This window comes from Lolium rigidum, chromosome 1 (assembly GCF_022539505.1).
Source record: "Lolium rigidum isolate FL_2022 chromosome 1, APGP_CSIRO_Lrig_0.1, whole genome shotgun sequence".
Classification (NCBI taxonomy): domain Eukaryota; kingdom Viridiplantae; phylum Streptophyta; class Magnoliopsida; order Poales; family Poaceae; genus Lolium; species Lolium rigidum.
The window spans coordinates 118497916-118517348 of NC_061508.1; the positions used below are offsets into that span (position 1 = coordinate 118497916).

Genomic DNA, 19433 nt, shown 5'->3' on the forward strand with positions numbered 1-19433 from the left:
ATATTGACCTTCCACTTCTTTTCTTTACCGAAACAAAAAAATTCGCTCTATGGAAGTTAACTTTCACTCCCTAGTTGTACAAAAATACAAATAATTACTTTCATATTGAATATTTTATAATATTGTGTTCCATTAATCTAACGGTATTATCTGCATGCCGTAGGATTGATATCTCTTCTTCAACTAAATGAGGTATAAGTCCATATACCCGACAGTCTTCCTTCACTCTTGCAATCAAATTTTCTTATGTATCTTTGATTATAATAAATAATATAGCTGATAGCGGGCTCCTTGTCTTAATCCTTTTTGGGTCTAGAAGTAATGGCATACCTTAATACCAACACTTACTCGAGTAACAAAATCATCTACCCATTGAAACCATTTAGGGTTGAAACCTTTCATACTAAGACTTACAAAAATATCCCTCATATGGACTTACCAAAAAAATTGCTGGCAAGACACACATACAAGAACTCTATCTAGCTTCTCATATGTGGGATTTTCTTTTCTGTTGGCCTATTTGAATTGCCTTCCGAACATAGCTCATTCTTTTAGTTCCAAACTTTTCATGATCGCACTGAAAATTAGACGCCATCTAGGACGTCCAAGTAGTCATTGTTTTTTCTTCTTGCCGACCAGTGACATTAAAATCACCTCAAACAACCATACCATCAACTTTATTTATTTATTTATCATATCACTTATGCAATACTCCATATGTCACATGGAGGTGGCTCCAATTTTTTTCATTTTTTTGATCATTAATTTAATCAATAAAATATGTGCGACTTGTTATAAAAATTATATAGTTAGAATATTTATTTAATAAGGCATTTAATCATATAAATTTTGTGACATGGTATAATTTATGTTTTGTTGGTCAAGTTAATACTGAAACTTAAAGCTCAAAAACATGTGTGCTACCTAAATTAGAATGGAGGAAGTACGAGGGAGCTACTAGACCGTGGCCCGCCCATCCTAGAAGAAAAATTACTTTAGGCCTATGGATCGCTAAAAGCCCAGTCCACTGGCAGCTCAATTTAGCAACTCTCCTTCAATTTGGCACGCCAAACTCTTCTTTTAGCAGCGCCAAAGATTTCTTAGGCCATTTTAGATTTTCTAAGGCCTTGTTTACGTGTATATTTTAGAGGATTGTAGGGATTATCCTCAATCTCGAGTAGTCTGTTTACTTCTCCAGGTTTGAACGGGATGATCGTGAGATATCCCCATAAATCCACTAACTTTTTTCTAGATTAAAAACTCTTCCTAATACTATTGTAGTTTTGGGGAAGGGTATTTGATGGGAAGGCCTAAGAGATAAGGGTTCGTACAATTAATCTTAGCCAAGGCATGCTTCTGTCAAGAACTCGAGATCAAGCTCAGCATGGAACTAAATTAATTGCTACTAATTGCAAACACCATTGTAAACAGTAGTACTTAGATAGGGTATGAATACATGAAGCGTACAAGTTCTCTGATCTAATTAACAAGCCTTAATAATTCACACACCATAATTAATCAAACACGATCCAAGCAATCCTAGCTAGTTTTAATCAAATCCGTCGGTCTGCATGCTCGCTCACCACACCATACGCGCGCATGCTTGCAAGCCAGATCTTAAACAAGAAAATTACTCTCAATCGATCGTCCGTCGAGAAGCGATAGTAGCTAGTATATTAGGTAACAAGCAGCTAAGTCTCAGACGTTGTCGGAGGTGGTGGAGGAAGGCGGCAGGAGAGGCTGGGTGATGGAGGAGGCGAGCTTGGCGCTCCGGATCTCGCGCTCGCCACCGCCGGAGGAATTGGCTGCGGCGATGATGGCCTCCTTGGTATTGCGCGCCTTCTCTTCGCTCTTGCCCCAGAGCACGAAGTAGAGGCCGGTTATGATGAGCGCGGCGCCGATGATGCCGCCTAGGTAGAACTTCTCGCCGAGGGTGATGGAGGCCATTATGGCGACGACGAGCGTCTGCACGGGCTGGTACACGGCCACAAACACCGGGCCCCCGCGGTCGATGCACCAGATCTGCACCGCGAACGCCACGCCGGAGGCGATGAAACCCTGCATTTTTCATTGTCATGTCAGCTGCCAGCTCATGAGATATATGCATATATACTTCTGCATAATCATTTCGATATCTCTTCTGAGGAAAAAAAAAGGCAGCTTAAGAGATCTGAGACATGTAAGGGCTTCTTGGTTGCACACTAATGATCACGCTCTCCACTGACTTTGGTTATAAAATCATACTACAATATTTCCTTAAAGTGCATGGGTGAGCGACAAAGAACAGTGATCCAGAGGTAGCTTTACAGTAATGCAAAAGGTGATCCTTAATTTTTGTACAGCTTGCTGCATTGCACCACTTTTAATCTGTTTCTTAATTAGTTTGTGCCCCAGAAATCAATTAATTAAGAATTAAGCATGAAGGGGTTATGGAGAGTATGCTTACAGCGTAAAGGATGGTGAAGATCTCGGAGCCGGAGTGGAAGACCCATGCGTCGGCGTCCCTCTCGAAGAAGGCGGCGATGATGAGGAACTGGATGACGCCGAAGAAGCAGGTGTAGGAGGTGACTGATAGCTTGGCCGGGTACTTCTTCAGCACGGGCCCCTGCAGCACAATCCAGCCGGACCACGAGAGGCAGTGGCCGATGAGGTACACGCACCCCAGCGTCCAGTTCTTCCCCTCCCCAGCTACCGCCGCCAAGAACGGCACCTGCTGCAGCGCCTTGTCGTCGCCGGCGCCGGCGGGGCCGAAGATGGTTGGGCCCTTGTACAGCGTGATCACGGAAGCCCCCGCCACGCACGCCAGCGTGCCCACCACCTTGGCCACGCCGTCGCGCCGGTCCAGCCGCACCTTCTCTATGCGGAGGGCGGCGGCCATGGCGAAGGTGACGGCCGGGACGGAGTTCTGGATCGCCGAGGCGAAGGTCGGCGACGTGTTGTCAAGGCCCAGCAGGTAGAAACCCTGGTTGGCCGTGATGCCGCAGAGCGCGAGGAAGAAGAACTGGACGACGAAGTTGAGGGTGAGCTGCGGCCGGTCCTTCTTCTCGAGGAAGTAGGCGAAGGGGACGAGGAGCATGAGCGCGATGATGTTGCGGTACACGGGGAAGACGAGCTTGCTGATGCCCATGTTGAGGGCCAAACGCGACACCACGTGGAAACCGGCATACCCGAACTGCAGCGCCAGCATCGCCACGTGGAGCTGCGCCTTCTCCGGCATCCCGCACACCCGACGAGCATCAACCGCGTCCGCCATTGCCGCTGGCCTCTCTTGCTCTCTCACGATCTCGTGATCGAGCAGCTAGAGCTAGCTAGCAAAGAAGAGATGAAGCTTAAGGGGAGGCCTAGGCCTGGGATGAGGTGAATGAGGAGTGCAGTCAGGGGTCTCTAGCTATATAGGCTCTCCACTTAGCCAGTAGGTAAGCATGCTACTGAGTGACTGGCACTCGGCTAGATGGTACTGAGTGATAACAATGAAGTTGAGCTACGGAGAAGACTTCCATGCATAGATGACTCCACTCCATCACTGCCGTTTAATAATACCTCGAGATTCGTGTGATCATAAACACAACTTTTTCCCATAGAGCCATGAAGACGTGTTGTTAGGATAGTATAGGTATATATTGCAATTATTTTTATTTTTTTTCCAAGAAGAAACAAAAGAGATGAAGGTTCCCACATTTCTCTACTAGGGCGGCAGAAACCCTAACTCACAAGACCACCTCAAAATTTGCATCTCCCCCCTCTCCACTACCGGAGGACATCGGGGAGCAAAACTAACATGGTGGAAATTGGCGGTAAGGTTCACGACTTTGTTTCCTTGGGACATGCTCCTTCAAAATACGTCAAACTCCTAGATTTTGTGGTGGCCATATGACTCAATACCACATCATACCATGTTATCAACAAAGGTGCGGCTAGCTCGCGGGCGGGAAGTATCACTCGGCCGATATATTCACAGTGGGCATCTGTGCCCCCACTCCCTGGCTGATTTCATTTGTATTGTGTGGAGATTTTCTTCCGGTTGTACTTTGCTTGATCCATGTGGTGTAGTTGGTTTCTCTCGCGTACTTGGGGCTTGTTTGTGGCATCCACCATGGAAGATGTGTCAGGTTAGCTTAAGCTAGAAACTACTTCTTCCCTGATAACGTGCGACCTAAAATGAATGTTGGCATGCGAGCACAAGCCTCCAAGTCATGGGATTGATTCAAGTCTTATGGATTTTGGTGAAGACCACACCCTTTCATACTTGTCCCATGAATCGCGCGTGTGTGTAGTCTTTGGTCTTGCACTATGTAGGTTTCCATGGTGGTGGCATGTCCTCTCTTGGGTACGTGGGGTTACGAAGCCTTTCGTGTTCATGTCCTCATCCAATTTTCTAAGTAAAATCCTATGGACCAGTGATTTCATTATGTTATACATGAATTTTCAATAGTTTATATATGCATTAATAATATTGATGGATACGGTGATGAATGCCATCAAGATGAATATATAAATTAAGATCTAGAATAACAATTCCTATGGAGTGAAAGATCGCTGCACTAGCTAACTGAACCAAAAGTTCGAACTGATGGAAAGAGACTAGGCATTTATATTCAACACACCCCCTCACGTCTAGGCTATTTTAGTCCTTAGCGTGGGTTTGAGGCATGCCACAAAATATTTTTTCTTTTGTTTCTAATACTGTGTGAGTAATGTCTTGAACTTGACCTCTTGGCACTGATACCATAAAGATTGCTGCACTAGCCAATTGAACCAAAAGTCCGAATTGGTGGAAAAAGACTAGACAGTGTATTTATATTCAACATGGAGTAGTGTTTTCCTCATGTTTATGCATGGGAGATGCGCCATATTGTTGAATGAAGGATATTAGATGGATTTGGAATGAATTCCATCAAAATCATTATATACCATGATCAATAAAACCAAGTCAAGAGAAAATTGAGGATCAAGATCAAATCCCATGAGTAGATAAATATGATCCAGATGAAATTTATGTAAAGATCAATAAATGGTAAATGTTCAGTTCATTGGAGGGACTAAACAGGTTGTCATAATTGGGCCCATGTGGTGTACCATGGAAGGCCAAGATCTTGAGTTATGAATACAAGACAAGAATTCAAGATCTGATTTCAATAATGGTTATGTAAGATCATGATTTGGGCCATGGTTTACCAAGTCTTGTAGAAAATAATTCATGTGAATAATTTATGGTGCCTTTCAAGATATAAAGATGAGGGAAGATAAGATGAAGACCGTGATTGGGTTGTCGATGGTCAACACAAAAGTGTGAATAATGTACCACATGGGATGGGACTGATGTATCTAGTGATACGATAAGCAATTGCCAATGCGCCATATTGGATGACTCATATAATATGTGTTTGATACCTCTACATGGCTTAGGTATCATACATGGTCCTGCATTTAAGAAGGGGACCTAAATATCCCATGCGATGATTATATCACTGATGATAATGGTAAGGTTGATAAGAGAAATTTCAAGATAAGCACCCCAAAAGATATATATCCTTCAATATTTATATTCATTTGGTGGTAATGGATAAGTGAATATGTTCATAAGAGTTTCCCACCGTGGAATATGGGGGATACAATTTTGAGTCTTCACCAAGTGGTCATGATTAAGAAAAGAATTCCAGCTTGAGGCAAGCATGAGTCATGAAGCTCAAGATAGATGGCCAAGGAAAATGTGCGCCGACGTTAGGTCTTCAAGTTTTATCTTCTCAAGGTCCGTGGTAGAAATCCATCATACGTTACCCACACAACACAAAAGCCATTGAAGGAGTTGCATCCTACATTTTTTGATCTTGGTGGGGGGGGGGGTGTGAAGGGTCTCTGTGTGAGGACCTATACATTGTTGTTAGCTTCAAAATTATCCCATGGCTATAAAAATAAAGTGTGAATGACAAAGTTATATCGTCTTTCATGTTGGAAGGTCAACTGATTTTATGATATAGATGTTCGAATGGATTCTTGCGAGTCCATAAGCTCCGAGGACTGCCTGGATATTTGGGTGCCAGAGGTATAGATGCTTTCCCTTAATGTTCGTATGAGTAACCTAATGCACCTAAAGGCAGATTTCGAGGGGCCTTTAAAAGGGGGACTTCTACAACAACGGTTCAAGCCCTTTTGGATTTAATATTTCCCCATTGTTGAAACTCTATGCTCCAAATTCCAACCCTTTTGAGCAAAAAAAACATGAATCTCAATCTCATTTGTTATTTCCTCCATTATTACCCACCTCCCAATCGTTCCTTTTTAGGAGTCCCATCTTGTGAAATTTTAGAAAGTGATATATGATCATTAATTGCTTTACTTTGCATCTATTGCATTTGTTTGAGTCATTAGTGTCATTTTGTCGCGAGTGAGGGCCCGAGAGTTTGGTACTCTTGGAGATTCCACCATCGCTTAAACATGTTGTTAGTTTGTGGCTTTGGTGATCTAATCCTGGAGGTCATCAAGAAGTCCAAGTGGATTTGTGAAGTTGTTGTGGAGCTTCTATGTGGTGGAGAAAGAAGATATCCATAGTAAAAGAGCTTATACTTGTTGGGCGAGTCTTTTGAAGAAGTAGGTCAAGTCATTCTGATCATGTGGATTCATTGCTGCGGCCTCTCCATGGAAAGTCAAATGTTAGTAGATATTTAAACTGCGGGAAAACATCGGTCGTCTCGTGTCCCCTTTATGTCGTGAAATTCATACGTGCTAGTATTGATATATCATGTGTGTAGTTTGAATTGTTTTCTAAGGTTCTTATCATTGCAAATCTTGGTTAGTTATAGTTATTCGTGCACTTAGTGAGCCCACATATTTAGTATTTGCACTTGCAAAAATACAACTTGTTTAGTTCAGCACTAGGATTAAGCAAAATTTAGATTTATTTGAAAACGGCTGTTCACTCCCCCCACCCCCTAGGCGACATTTAGTTCGTTTCACTGAGGCCAAGAGATATGGCAACACTGACTTGGAAAATGAGGGTGATCGTCAGGGTACTCCAATTTAGTGATGTTCTTCACTTCCCGATTTCGAGCTCCAGGGTAAAACCTCCATGTCTTGTGTTAATTGGTTGGGATTCAAAAAGTTGACATATTGTACAACTCTTGCTTGTTAAAGCATCCTCGAGAGTTTAGTGAGCCAGGCATATAGTGAAAACCCTGACCCCTCATCGATCTAGTGTAGATTTCGTTGTTTAATTCTTGAAGTTCACTTCGGAGAACTATTTACGATCTTGTGTGTCATCAAAGTCAAGATAATGTTGAAGTTTCATGTTGCGTAACAATATTCACTTTGGTGTAATGATTTGGTTTTCACTTTTCCGCTTTTATAATTTCTATTTTCGTTTTTTGTCACTTTGATGAATAAATAAAGTGCCATATCCGAGAAAAAGGACTGCATATAAAAAAGACACACACACATCTATCATGAAAGTAGTACACATGCTTGGGACTTAAGCTGCAAATTCTCATGAGAAAAGTGCGATTATGAGATATTCTACGCATGCTAACAACTCCAAACTATGATAATTTGAAATATTTACAGTCGGCATGCGAAGCATGCTTTTACTTAAAATGGAAGAGAAGCAGGGATATAGGTAGGCCTCGTGCTAACAAAATTTCACACGTTCAGGCTAGGAATCTATATATAGTTAATGTTGAGGTTAATAAGACGCATGCAAGGTGACAGTTGCTAGTGTTTAATTTGCGCGAAGTGATATGTTTGTGTGTGTCATCTTGCTCACGCGTACTAGCTACATGCTTGCTGCTAGCTCTCGATCGGCAGTCAGTACAGTCGCTTTACCAAGATCGAGTAGGTGAAGAGACAGCAGTGGACTGGTTTGCTTGATGGCATCTGGTTTGGCGCCACTCCACTAACTGCAGATCGATTGACACAAAGCGGAGAAGAAAAAGCAGCGATGGGTCGAAATGAGAGTAAGACCAGAGAATTATTTGTAATGCGAAAGTGATTAGACCTGTTAAAGCTAGTTTCTACCTTATATTTCCTGTGGCTGTGTTTGTTGCGTGTCTTCCTCTGGGCATACACTCACCAATACTGCCATACTGTTTGTAGGTCCTAAGAATGTTTATGTCTGCACTGAGAGAGAAGATATCTGAATGCTCTGAAACTGAATCTTTCTGGTCTGAAAGACTTATAAACTCCACGTATATCTGTACTACGCCTATATATATACTAAGAAGTGGTATTTATATATTCATTGATGCATGTGATGGGCCCCTCCATTACCTAAGACCGGTTCAGCAAAGCAGGTGAAAAGAGCTTAGGGATCCAAATTAAACAACAAGGAAAAGTAATTAAGAATCCAAAAGGCAAAGGTAAAAAGTTGAAAAAAGAGGAGGCCGGAGAAATGCATGGTTGAACCTGATCAGAGCCCTTTTCAGAGCACCCCCGATCGAATCATGCATGTCGTTCGATTGTTTGTAATGTCGATCCCGCGCGCGCGCACACACACACATTGAGGGATCGGGAGACATACATTAGCTAGTGCAACTGTGCAAGATGCATACATTGAGGGATCGGGACACACTTTAGTATGAAGTATATTCGATCAGTCCCAGTGCATACTGGGGTCGATCGGCATTGCCCTTTAGTTCCCAGCTTTCGAGGGACATGCTGCTCGGCTCTGCAGCGACACACACCATCATCATTTGGCATTTGCTCCAGAAAATGATTCCACTTATTCCTGCAAACCCCAAAATAAATTGTACTCCGTATCTTAATTTCCATGTACCGATACAGCTAGCTAATCTACCAACTTTGGACAACAATGTCTCACCTTATTGTGAGTGTTTTCGCTAGATTTGCTGGTATGTCTTGTGATCAGCTGTTATTTGGAGCTAGCACGCGACGCACCTGCCTGCAGAACCACACATGAACTACGCTAGATCAATCTCTCGCTGTAACCTGAGAAAGGTGTTTGAGGTCCCCCAGGTGCCGGTGTTTACTTAACTCGAACCCCACATGTACGCGTGCATCCATCCATGTGAGAGCTAATTAACTAACCAAGGGCAGAGCTGAATCTGAATGGATTCAGCTCAGTGTTGTGCTGTGATGTTCATGCTTTTGGGCGAACCCAGAATACTCTTCCGGATGGTCCAAATACGTATGATGGAACGCGAGAAGGCGATCGATCCAGGGGATTCTAAGCACCAGGCAGCAAAATCTCATCTTGAGAGCGGAGCTTGCCGAGAGGCCGACAATGGGGATGGATGTGCCAGCACTAGCGACCACATCTCGCCTCGCCAGACCATACGTACACACACGCACGCACGCACCGATCATCGGTCGAGCGCGCCATCTCGATGGATGCGCTGCCGCTCTCCACCGGTTGCGTCACATCGTCTCGTCGCTTTTGTGCCGTCTTTTTTCCCGGCCGGCCGGTATTTGCGTACGTTGGGTCTGGGTCTGGAGGTGCGTGCGCATGGCCCGCAGATTTACTCTTCATGTTCAAATCACTGTATACATCATCTACATGACCTGCTGTATTGTCAAAAAAAATCTACATGACCTGCTGACTTACACTTTTTATACACATACTTACTTCCTCTCTCAACAAATACAAGCTCTATAAGCTTGGGCGAGCATATAATATAGGATTTTGTTAGTTCTAAACCGTTAAATTTGTTTCGTGATTCGTACTAGTTATCAGTTGCGGCAACTGAGATTTAATAAATTCATCTGACTGAACACGAAGTTAGTTCTTAATCGAGTGAGAAATAGTTACACCCTATAATATATACAACAATATCAAGCTCTAAGATGTTGAATCAATATCAATGGATTTACCATAAGATGTATTCATAATTTGTTAATAATAGTGTAGTTGTTTATATTCCGTTCTACTCTCTCCGTTCTATAATGTACAATGTTTTGGCAAAAGGTCTTATATTATGAAAGAGCGTGATATATATTTTATCAAAATGTATAACTCTTGATTAAATTCATACTTTTTTTTGACCCTGGCTACGAAAAGCTTACGCCAGCCTGAATATTTTATAAAAGAGACCTCACAAGTGAGTACAGGGGAAGCATTCTACAGTTTTTAGAGGATATAGAGGGAGAGAAAAGGAAACTCTCAGGGTGGGTCGTACCCATTACACAAATTATTAAGAACAGAGGAGGAGGAAGGGGCGGTACATCTATGAGCCCAAAGTCTAACATCCGCAAGGCACCGGCGAACAACTAAAGTAATGTCTTCTTCAACACCATTGAAAGTGCGGGCGTTTCTTCTCTTCCAGATATTCCACGCAATGGCGGTGTTGATAGTATAGTTTCTTCATAGCTGCGGCACTGCAAGGTCCAGAGTCCGCGAGGCTGGATAGCCCCATTCCATCGAAGTCGAGGTGAAAGAAACGCCAAACATGAGAGGCAGGTAGCATCAGCGGCGACGTGGTGCCTGAAGCGCCCTTCATTGGTGGGGATGCGCTTCTTCCCAGCCAGCCAGCAGAAAATCTTGCACTTTAGAGGGGCAGCACTCCTCCAGACCTTACACGCCACTTCATCAATCTACAGTAGCCTAAAAGAATTGGAATAGAAACTTTTGTTCGAGAGCTTTTTGTTAGTGAGGCGGCACGTACGGACATCCGGGGTATCATGGCGCAAAACCACCGAGCTCAACTCGTTGGCAAGGGCACGGAGGTGGGTCTCAGCAGCCTGCGACAGGCGCGGTCCAAGAGTGTCGCGAAAGCTAGAGGAGAAGGCCGCATGGACGCTGATATGGATGTGAGTGGAGTGGGAGAAGAGGTTAGGAAAACGTTCTTGGATGGGGTGTCTCCAAGCCAGAGGTCAGACCAGAAAGTTGTAGATCACCCATCTCCAATAGAAACTCTCGAAATGGTTCGAAAGGTCTGGAGCCCCGCAACAATATCCTTCCAGATGGGAGTGTCGAGATGATGAGAGTCCCCAAGGTCTCTAGAAAGCACCCAACCATATAGACGGCGAAACCAACATGCCCAGGGAGCGGAAGAATTGGAGTGAAGTCTGGTGAGGAATTGTGCAAGGAGAGCAGAGTTCTAAAAATGGATAGAGAGGACACCCATCCCGTCATTTTTCTTAGGGACGCAGACCTTATCCCAGGCAACCAGGCACTGACCACCATTGTAGGTCTCCTCCCCGGTCCAGAGGAAGGCATGGCGCCTTTTATCGAAAGCCTCAACCACAGCTGCCGGAAGAAGACCGGCCGCCATGGCATGGGCCAGCATGGCGGTGAGGACGGAGTTGACCAAGATAAGCCGCCCACCTATAGGGAGACATCGGCCCCTCCAACAAGAGAGACGTGAGTTTAGCAACATGCTCAGGAATGGCGTGGAGAATGATTAGGGTATCGTCCGTGTATTGAAGAACATGACAAGGGGGGTCATCGACAAGGGGGTGAAGGAGCAAACCTGCTCTGGAAGCCTGGAGGAGCATCTGCTGGAGCACATCAACAACAATGTTAAAAAGGAAGGGGGAGAGAGGATCTCCTTGCCCCAGACCGCGCCGGTCCAGCGCCTAGGAACTCCATTGAGAAGGATGGCAGTTTGGCTAGTTTGGTTGAGCAAGCGGATCCAGGCGCGCCAGAGGTCGGGAAAACCTTTAGCTGCTAGAACCCGATCCAGGGCGTCCCACTTGATGGAGTCCAAATCTTTGCGGAAGTCCAATTTAAACATAGCCGCAATTTAAACATAGCCGCAGGCGCCCCATGTTTGTGGCAATCTTGAACGATGTCGATAGCGTAGACAAAGTTTTCTGCAATGGAGCGCCTAGAAATGAAGCCGATCTGGTTTGGGTGGACAATATAGGGAATGAGATCCTTGAGACGAAGAGTCGGGCATTAAATTCATACTACGATGTGTGTATTTGTGGACAAGGGAGTATTAAAAGTCTGAACAGGTGAAAAACAACCAGGTAGACCTTAAGAAAGCCCAAAGACAAAAACAGATTGAAAACATCTAGACAACCTCAAGAGGTGAGATCGCTGAAATACCACGACTACTTAAGTTATAAAACTGCGCTAGTCAGATCATGAACTTGAAATCGCTTACATCTGATACCCTAGACTACATGAGTTCAGATATTTGCCGTGCCGCTTCCCTTATTGTTTCTAAAGCATCCGATTTATGCAATGTTCAAGAAATCATTAATCTTAACTTATCGGTCGGCCTTAAAATGAGGATTAATTGCTTATCGGCTGATTAATCGATTTTATCGATCAGCCATTTATCGGCTTATTTTTTATAAATCCTAATTTTTTACACTAAATTTTCTATAATATGCTATGCAAAAAATATTATTTGAGCATTGCACATAAGTATTACCTTGATTCCTTGCATTTGAATCAATAATAATGGAAATTTTGAGCTAATGCTTAATTCTACACAATCATAGGATGAAAATATCGACTGCATACCAAATTTCATTGAAATTTCACTAACAATCAGACGAAATATCGGTCATGAGAGTGAAAATCAGGTGAAATATTGGCTAAAATGCAGAAAGTCTGCTGAAATATCTGTGGCGCGATAAATTGGCCGATATGCTGAAATCTTAACGGTGACCACCCGATTCACGATAAATCGGCCAATAAATCGGTATCTCGGCCGATTTTTTGAACAGTGGATTTATGTGATGACCTATTAGATGATGAAGAGGCACATGCAGAGATGGGTGATCATTTGGATCATCCATTACTGAATACTAAAGGAAAAAACACAGCGACGGAAAAAAACTTATGATTTCTCTAATATCAGCAAAAGTACAAGGATAAAAATTAAAAAACAATACTCATAATGCAAAATATCAAAGGTTTAAATTGGAATAGTGAGGGTTTCAAGGATACAGTGAAACACTTGTTTGTTAAGGAGGCTATTCGAGAACATAAATTGGACTTCATTGCCTTGTTGGAGACAGGGAGATCCAATTTCTCGATACCCTTTTTAAATCAGTTGGCGGCTGGCTTTAATTATAATTGGTTCTGTTTACCACCTCATGGACGATCTGGAGGTATACTAGTGGGTGTAAATTCAGATACGTTGCAGGTGCTAAATGTGAGCAATGGTGATTATTGTGTCAAGTTGCATTTTAAATGTAAGAACGATGGTTTTGAATGAATTTTTGTGCCTGTCTACGGGGCTGCCCAAGAGATGCATAAGTCAGATTTCCTGGCTGAATTGGTCCGAACATGTGAACATGAACCGCTTCCTATGTTGGTAGGAGGTGATTTCAACATCATTAGGAAAAGCGAGGAAAAAATAATGATAATTTTAATGCCCACTGGCCTTTTGTTTTCAACGCTATCATTGAACATCTCAGTTTGAGAGAGATTGATCTCTCGGGAAAACAGTTCACGTGGGCTAATCGTAGGGAGACGCCTACATATGAGAAACTAGATAGAGTCCTTGCGAGTATTTCTTGGGAACAGAAATTTCCTTTGGTTACAGTTAGAGCTCTATCTAGAGCTGAATCAGATCATACCCCCATTCTTATTGACTCAGGTGTGAAGGCACATTTGGGAAATAAGGCTGATTTCTCTTTCGAGTTGTACTGGTTACGAACAAGAAGGCTTTTATTTGATGATTGAGAAAGAGTGGAAGTCGGTACTGACTGAAAACTCTCCTATGGATAGATGGCCAAATAAACTGCGTCATATTAGACGCTTTTTGAAAGGGTGGGCAAAAAACTTAAGTGGAAAATATAAAAAGGAAAAAGAGAGACTGCTCTCCATAATTGATGTTTTAGATTTGAAAGCTGAAAATCAACCACTGAATGCAGCTGAACGAGAATCTCTTAACAAGGCGAATGACAGTATTAGGAAATTAAGAAGAAAGAAAAAATTTCAATTAGAGCAGCAAGAAGGAACCATTGTTGGTCAAGACAATCTAAAAATCTATATTACCGAGTTCTACAAAAAATTGTTCGGGCCTCCGGAGCCGACCAATGTATCTTTGATGGAGGACTTTGTACAGGATATTCCACAATTATCAGCTGAAGAAAATGAGATCCTAACAACTCATTTTACTGAGAAGGAGGAGTTTGATGCGATTTCACAAATGGAACACAACAAAGCTCCTGGTCCGGATGGTTTTCCGGGGGAGTTTTATCAGAAGTGATTAAAGATGACATTATGGCACTATTTCTTCAGCTCAGTTCAGGGGACTTGGCTCTTTACAAACTGAATTTTGGTGTTATCATTTTACTTCCAAAGAAACAGGATGCGAACCAGATTCAGCAATATAGGCCTATTTGCCTTCTGGATGTTTGTTTCAAAATCTTTACTAAAGTAGCTACCAATCGTATTACGGGGATTGCCCCCAAAGTACTAAAACCTACTCAGTCCGCATTTATGCCGGGCCGTAACATTCTGGAGGGGGTGGTGATTTTACATGAAACTATCCATGAATTACATAGTAAAAAAATGGATGGTGTTCTCTTTAAAATTGATTTTGAGAAGGCATACGATAAGGTAAAATGGTCCTTCTTGCAACAATCACTGCGAATGAAAGGTTTTGCAACTGGCTGGTGTAAGTTAATTGAATCTTTCATGCATGGCGGAAGTGTTGGTGTTAAAGTAAATGACGACATTGGTCGCTATTTTTAAACTAAAAAAGGTGTCAGGCAGGGTAATCCATTATCTCCAACACTGTGTTTGGATGTAAAGAATTTGGGGCTGGAATCAGGAATTCGGAATTCGGGAGCAGATTCCGCTGTTTGGGCCTCTGAATTAATGCATGGAAACGGAACCCAATTCCGAGCCCCCGGTCCCTCCTGTGCAAACAGACTGCCCACGATTCAGAGGTCAGCCCCTCGGAATCGCTTGGAAACGCCCCCCGCGCGTACCTGTTCGCTAGCGAGGGAAACATATCCAGGTCGTCTTCCTCGCGAGCGAACCCCTCCTTCCGACAACAGCGGACCAGCGATCCCGGCGGCGCGCTCAGGTTTGGCCTCCCTCCCCATCTCCCTTCCCTAACCTCCCCCTCCCATGACTGCCCTTCTCTAGGCCCTACCATCCCACCCCTATTCCCCTGGCTACCCCCTCCCCGCCCGGTCCTAACCCTAAATCGCGGGCGCGATAAGATGGCGACGGGAGGGTGAACAGCGGCGGAGGCTGGAGGGTGAACTGCGGTGGCGGGAGGGTGAACGGCGGCGGCGGCGGACTGTGTGTTCTTGGTCATGTTCTTCTTAATTTGTGCTACCCGGCGCTAATGAGAATGCTTCGATCTAAAATCACTATCACGTGCTGGAAAAAGACTAGTCTCCTCCAGTGCAACAATCTCAACGGTGCTGATCTATCATCTCTAGTATTAGTGGCATCTGTGATTTCTTTTTCATGAGTGGTCGTACATCCAATTTCAGTTTGTTCAGATTAAATAGGCAATCTTTTGTTCTTCATTAGTTGTGATTACGAAGCATCCATGTAATATAGGAACTAACACCAATATTTTCTTATTCACATGAACGAAGCATCCATTTTTGTTCTTCATTGTGTTGGCGACTGATGAGTTCTGGCCGCATGGAGGGAAAGCTACGAGGCTGTTTCAAGTGAAGAACGCCCTGATCAGTCCTAGGATATGCAGCCATGAAGTTTTCTGCCAACATATGCCAATTATTATACTGTTATTATGTGTGGAAAATAATATATATTCCAATAAACACATGCTTTTTTCTTACATGTACTTTATATTGTCCAAACTCAACAAATCATCAAATTCCATGGTTTCTACATCCAAACAGAAATTAGAATTGGGTACCACCTTTTAATTTCAACAGTAAATTCCAAGCACGCCAAACTATAGAATTTGAATTGGAAGCCATTTCCTTTCCATCTTGGATTTGGAATTTCCAGACAAATTCAATTCTAGGCCCAATTCTATGCATCCAAACACAGCGCAATGCTTTTTAATATTATAGCAGACATGCTTGCTATTTTAATTGAAAGAGCAAAAGAGGATGGTCAAGTAGGTGGTCTCATTCCTCATCTTGTTGAGGGTGGAATCTCTATCCTACAGTATGCTGATGATACAATTCTCTTCTTAGAACATGATTTGCAAAAGGCGGTAAATATGAAATTAATTCTATGTTTATTTGAAGAACTATCGGGTCTCAAGATTAATTTTCACAAAAGTGAGCTATTCTGTTTCGGGAAGGCTAAAGAGGAAGAGCAACAATATAAACAAATTTTTGGATGTGATATTGGTGCTTTCCCATTCAGATACTTGGGAATCCCTATTCATTATAGGAAGCTTAAAAATTCAGATTGGTACCCAATAGAGACCCGGTTTGAAGAAAAATTGGGATGCTGGAAAGGAAAATTACTATCGTATGGCGATAGATTAGTACTTATCAATTATGTCTTAACAAGTCTTCCAATGTTCATGTTATCTTTTCTGGAAATACCCGTCGGGGTAAGGAAGCGTCTTGATTTCTATAGATCTAGATTCTTCTGGCAATCAGATGAAGATAAGAGAAAATATAGGCTCACGAGATGGAATATAATTTGCCGACCAAAGGATCAAGGTGGTTTAGGTATTGAAGTTTTTGAACTCAAAAATAAATGTTTACTGAGTAAATGGCTCTTTAAACTACTTAATGAGGAAGGGGTGTGGCAAGAATTACTACATAACAAATACCTAAGCCAAAAAACACTTGCAGAAGTACAAGCAAAACCGACTGATTCCCCCTTTTGGAAGGGGCTCATGCAGATAAAAAATGATTTTTTTTACTAAAGGATATTTTAAAATTGGTAATGGTACATCGATAAGATTCTGGGAAGATATTTGGTTAGGGGAATCCTCGTTAGCTAGTCAATACCCATCTTTATATAATATTGTGAACCATAAGAATGTGTTGGTGGCTCACGTATTAGCACACGTACCGCTGAATATTGGTTTCAGACGTGTACTATCTGGTAATAAGTGGACAGCGTGGTTACACTTATGCCAAAGATTAATGATGGTTAATTTAAATAATGAACCGTACTGTTTTATGTGGAAGCTAACAGCTAATGGGTTGTTTACAGTCAAATCTATGTATGAGGATCTTATGAATGATCATACAACGTACTTGCAGAAATATCTTTGGAAGATGAAAATCCCCCTAAAAATTAAATTTTTTACGTGGTTCCTATGTAATAAGGTGCTATTAACAAAGATAATTTAGCAAAGAGATAATGGAATGGGTGTACTAAATGCGTTTTTTGCGGAGAACAAGAGACGGTGGAACACTTATTCTTATCGTGTCCCTTTGCTAAACTAATATAGCGAACTGTTAATTTCACTAATAATCTCCTCCGCCAACCAATATTACAAATATGTTTGGAAATTGGTTAAACGGTGTTGACAAAAAAGCCAAGGTTTTAATTTGCATTGGCGTATCAGCCTTATGTTGGTCAATATGGAGATGCCGCAATGATATAATTTTTAACAACAAGAAAATTTTCAATTTTTTACAGATGATCTTCTCCATGGTGCATTGGATTCAACTCTGGGCTCTCCTTTCGCCGCAAGAGCAACGGGATGTCATGGCTTCTGGATGCACACAGCTCCAGATGGTCGCTCAGGATATCTTGTGCCGGGCTGGCTGGCAGCATATTAGTCGACTAGAGGATGCTTAGTCACTTCGTGCTGTTTTCCTTTTTTCGCTGGTTGATTTTTGTATCAACTTTAAGCGAACCTTGAGATGTAAGAACAAAATATGCTGGGTTTTAATAAAAGGCTATGTGCATCATCACGATGCAGAAGCCGGGTTTATCCCTTTTCAAAAAAAAAAGATATTTGCCGTGCGGAAAATCACATAGCAAAGACCCATTTCATTTCGGCTAATGGTTTACCATGAGCATGCTCACCGGAAACCTTGTCGGCAAAACCCTTTCCCGTAAATATTTTTGTGGGGGCACTAGCGAGTTTGTGACGGAGAGAAGCCGATAATATATTCCAACAACTTTATCCAAGAGTATTGCAGGTTCATGTCTGGTCTCTTTTAATTGACTCGAATTTAGTTTAATTTTGTACTAAATTTGAGTTAATTAAAAAAACCGGTGAGAGTATTTTCATAGGATGAACCGTGATAAGTTAGAGACATGCCTAAATACAACTTTATGTAACCACTCAGCGCTTTTGTGTGTGTTTGTTTTTATTTTCCTTTTAAGATGTGCAAACACTTTGCTTTTTGTTTTTTCAAACTACTTTGCTGCTGCTCTTGATTAAATTTAAGTTTTGCATATGCAATGATGTAAAGATACATGATGTCTGCCATTATATCACTCACAGCTTTATATACACGTACGTACCTGGCGGTTTCTTTAGTTTTGTTAAAAGAACACTGGCCGGTCCCATTGTTTCTGCCACTCTTAGCGGTAGTGTTTTTTTTTTAACAAAAGGAGAGGAGGATTTCTTCATTGCGTCAACATCAGTCGACGTTAGCGTTAAAAAAAAACATCAGTCGACGTATGTAAACTTGAAATGATGTCTAGAGTATCAAAATAAAAAATATAGCTTACAAATGGAAAAGTTGAATGTTAAGTAGATTGTCAAACCATAGCAATGAGAAAACTAAAGTCTAGACAACTAAGAACATCTGTAGCAATACGCCCTAAACACAAATCCAAACAAGGCCCAAAATTTAGCAACAATAGGACCGTACAGGGTCTCCAAAATAGCGAGAGTCACTCAAAATTTGACCGGGCCGGAACCGCATATACAAGGGGCTCTTCCCCAACCTCCATACGGAGGGACCACTTCTAGAAAAAGGGCAATGTTAGTGCATCAAAATTATCTATTGTCGGCGCACGAGAGCCCGTCGGTGTGAACGAGTCGGTGATAACGGGCTACTGTCGGCTCACCTGCCAGTGCACCAGTGGTAAGTCAGTTACTGCTGGCGCAAGCCCTGGTGCGCCAGCAGTAATGCTGTACCACCGGCGCAACTGCTTAGTGTCCGCCAGTAGTCTGGGAAGTAGTGGCGCATGCATGTGCGCCGGCAGTAGAGATGTATGTGCGCCGACAGTATATTTCAAAATTTCCTTTTTTCCAGCTTTTTCCTGCATATTATACTGCATATTTATACATCCAATACATTTAATATTTATACAAATTCAGTACACATGCAATATAAAAAACACATATAGCCAAGTCTCATTTCGGTATCGATACATAAATAGTCAAGTATCGTTTCGAAATCTTGATTCCTACAATACACATGTGCAACACCGAACGAAGTTGTAGAAGTGACAAAGTTAGGAGTCGGTACATAGTCACAAGTATCATACACCTCACAATGTAGCTACTAACCAAACTGAAATCACATAAAGCATGACCATGGTCACGATGAGTGATACGTCTCCGACGTATCGATAATTTCTTATGTTCCATGCCACATTATTGATGATATCTACATGTTTTATACATACTTTATGTCATATTTATGCCTTT

The 19433-nt window shown here is 42.4% G+C and overlaps 1 protein-coding gene across 1 annotated transcript; it reads right to left on the reverse strand.

The window, feature by feature from the left end:
• Positions 1-1493: 1493 nt before the first annotated feature.
• LOC124680996 (protein WALLS ARE THIN 1) lies at positions 1494-3253 on the reverse strand. Its single transcript, XM_047216005.1, has 2 exons — positions 2447-3253; positions 1494-2058 (listed from the first exon to the last, which is right to left on the reverse strand). The coding sequence occupies exons 1-2, from the start codon at positions 3251-3253 to the stop codon at positions 1699-1701; spliced, it is 1167 nt and encodes a 388-aa protein (XP_047071961.1). The 3' UTR covers positions 1494-1698.
• Positions 3254-19433: the final 16180 nt, after the last annotated feature.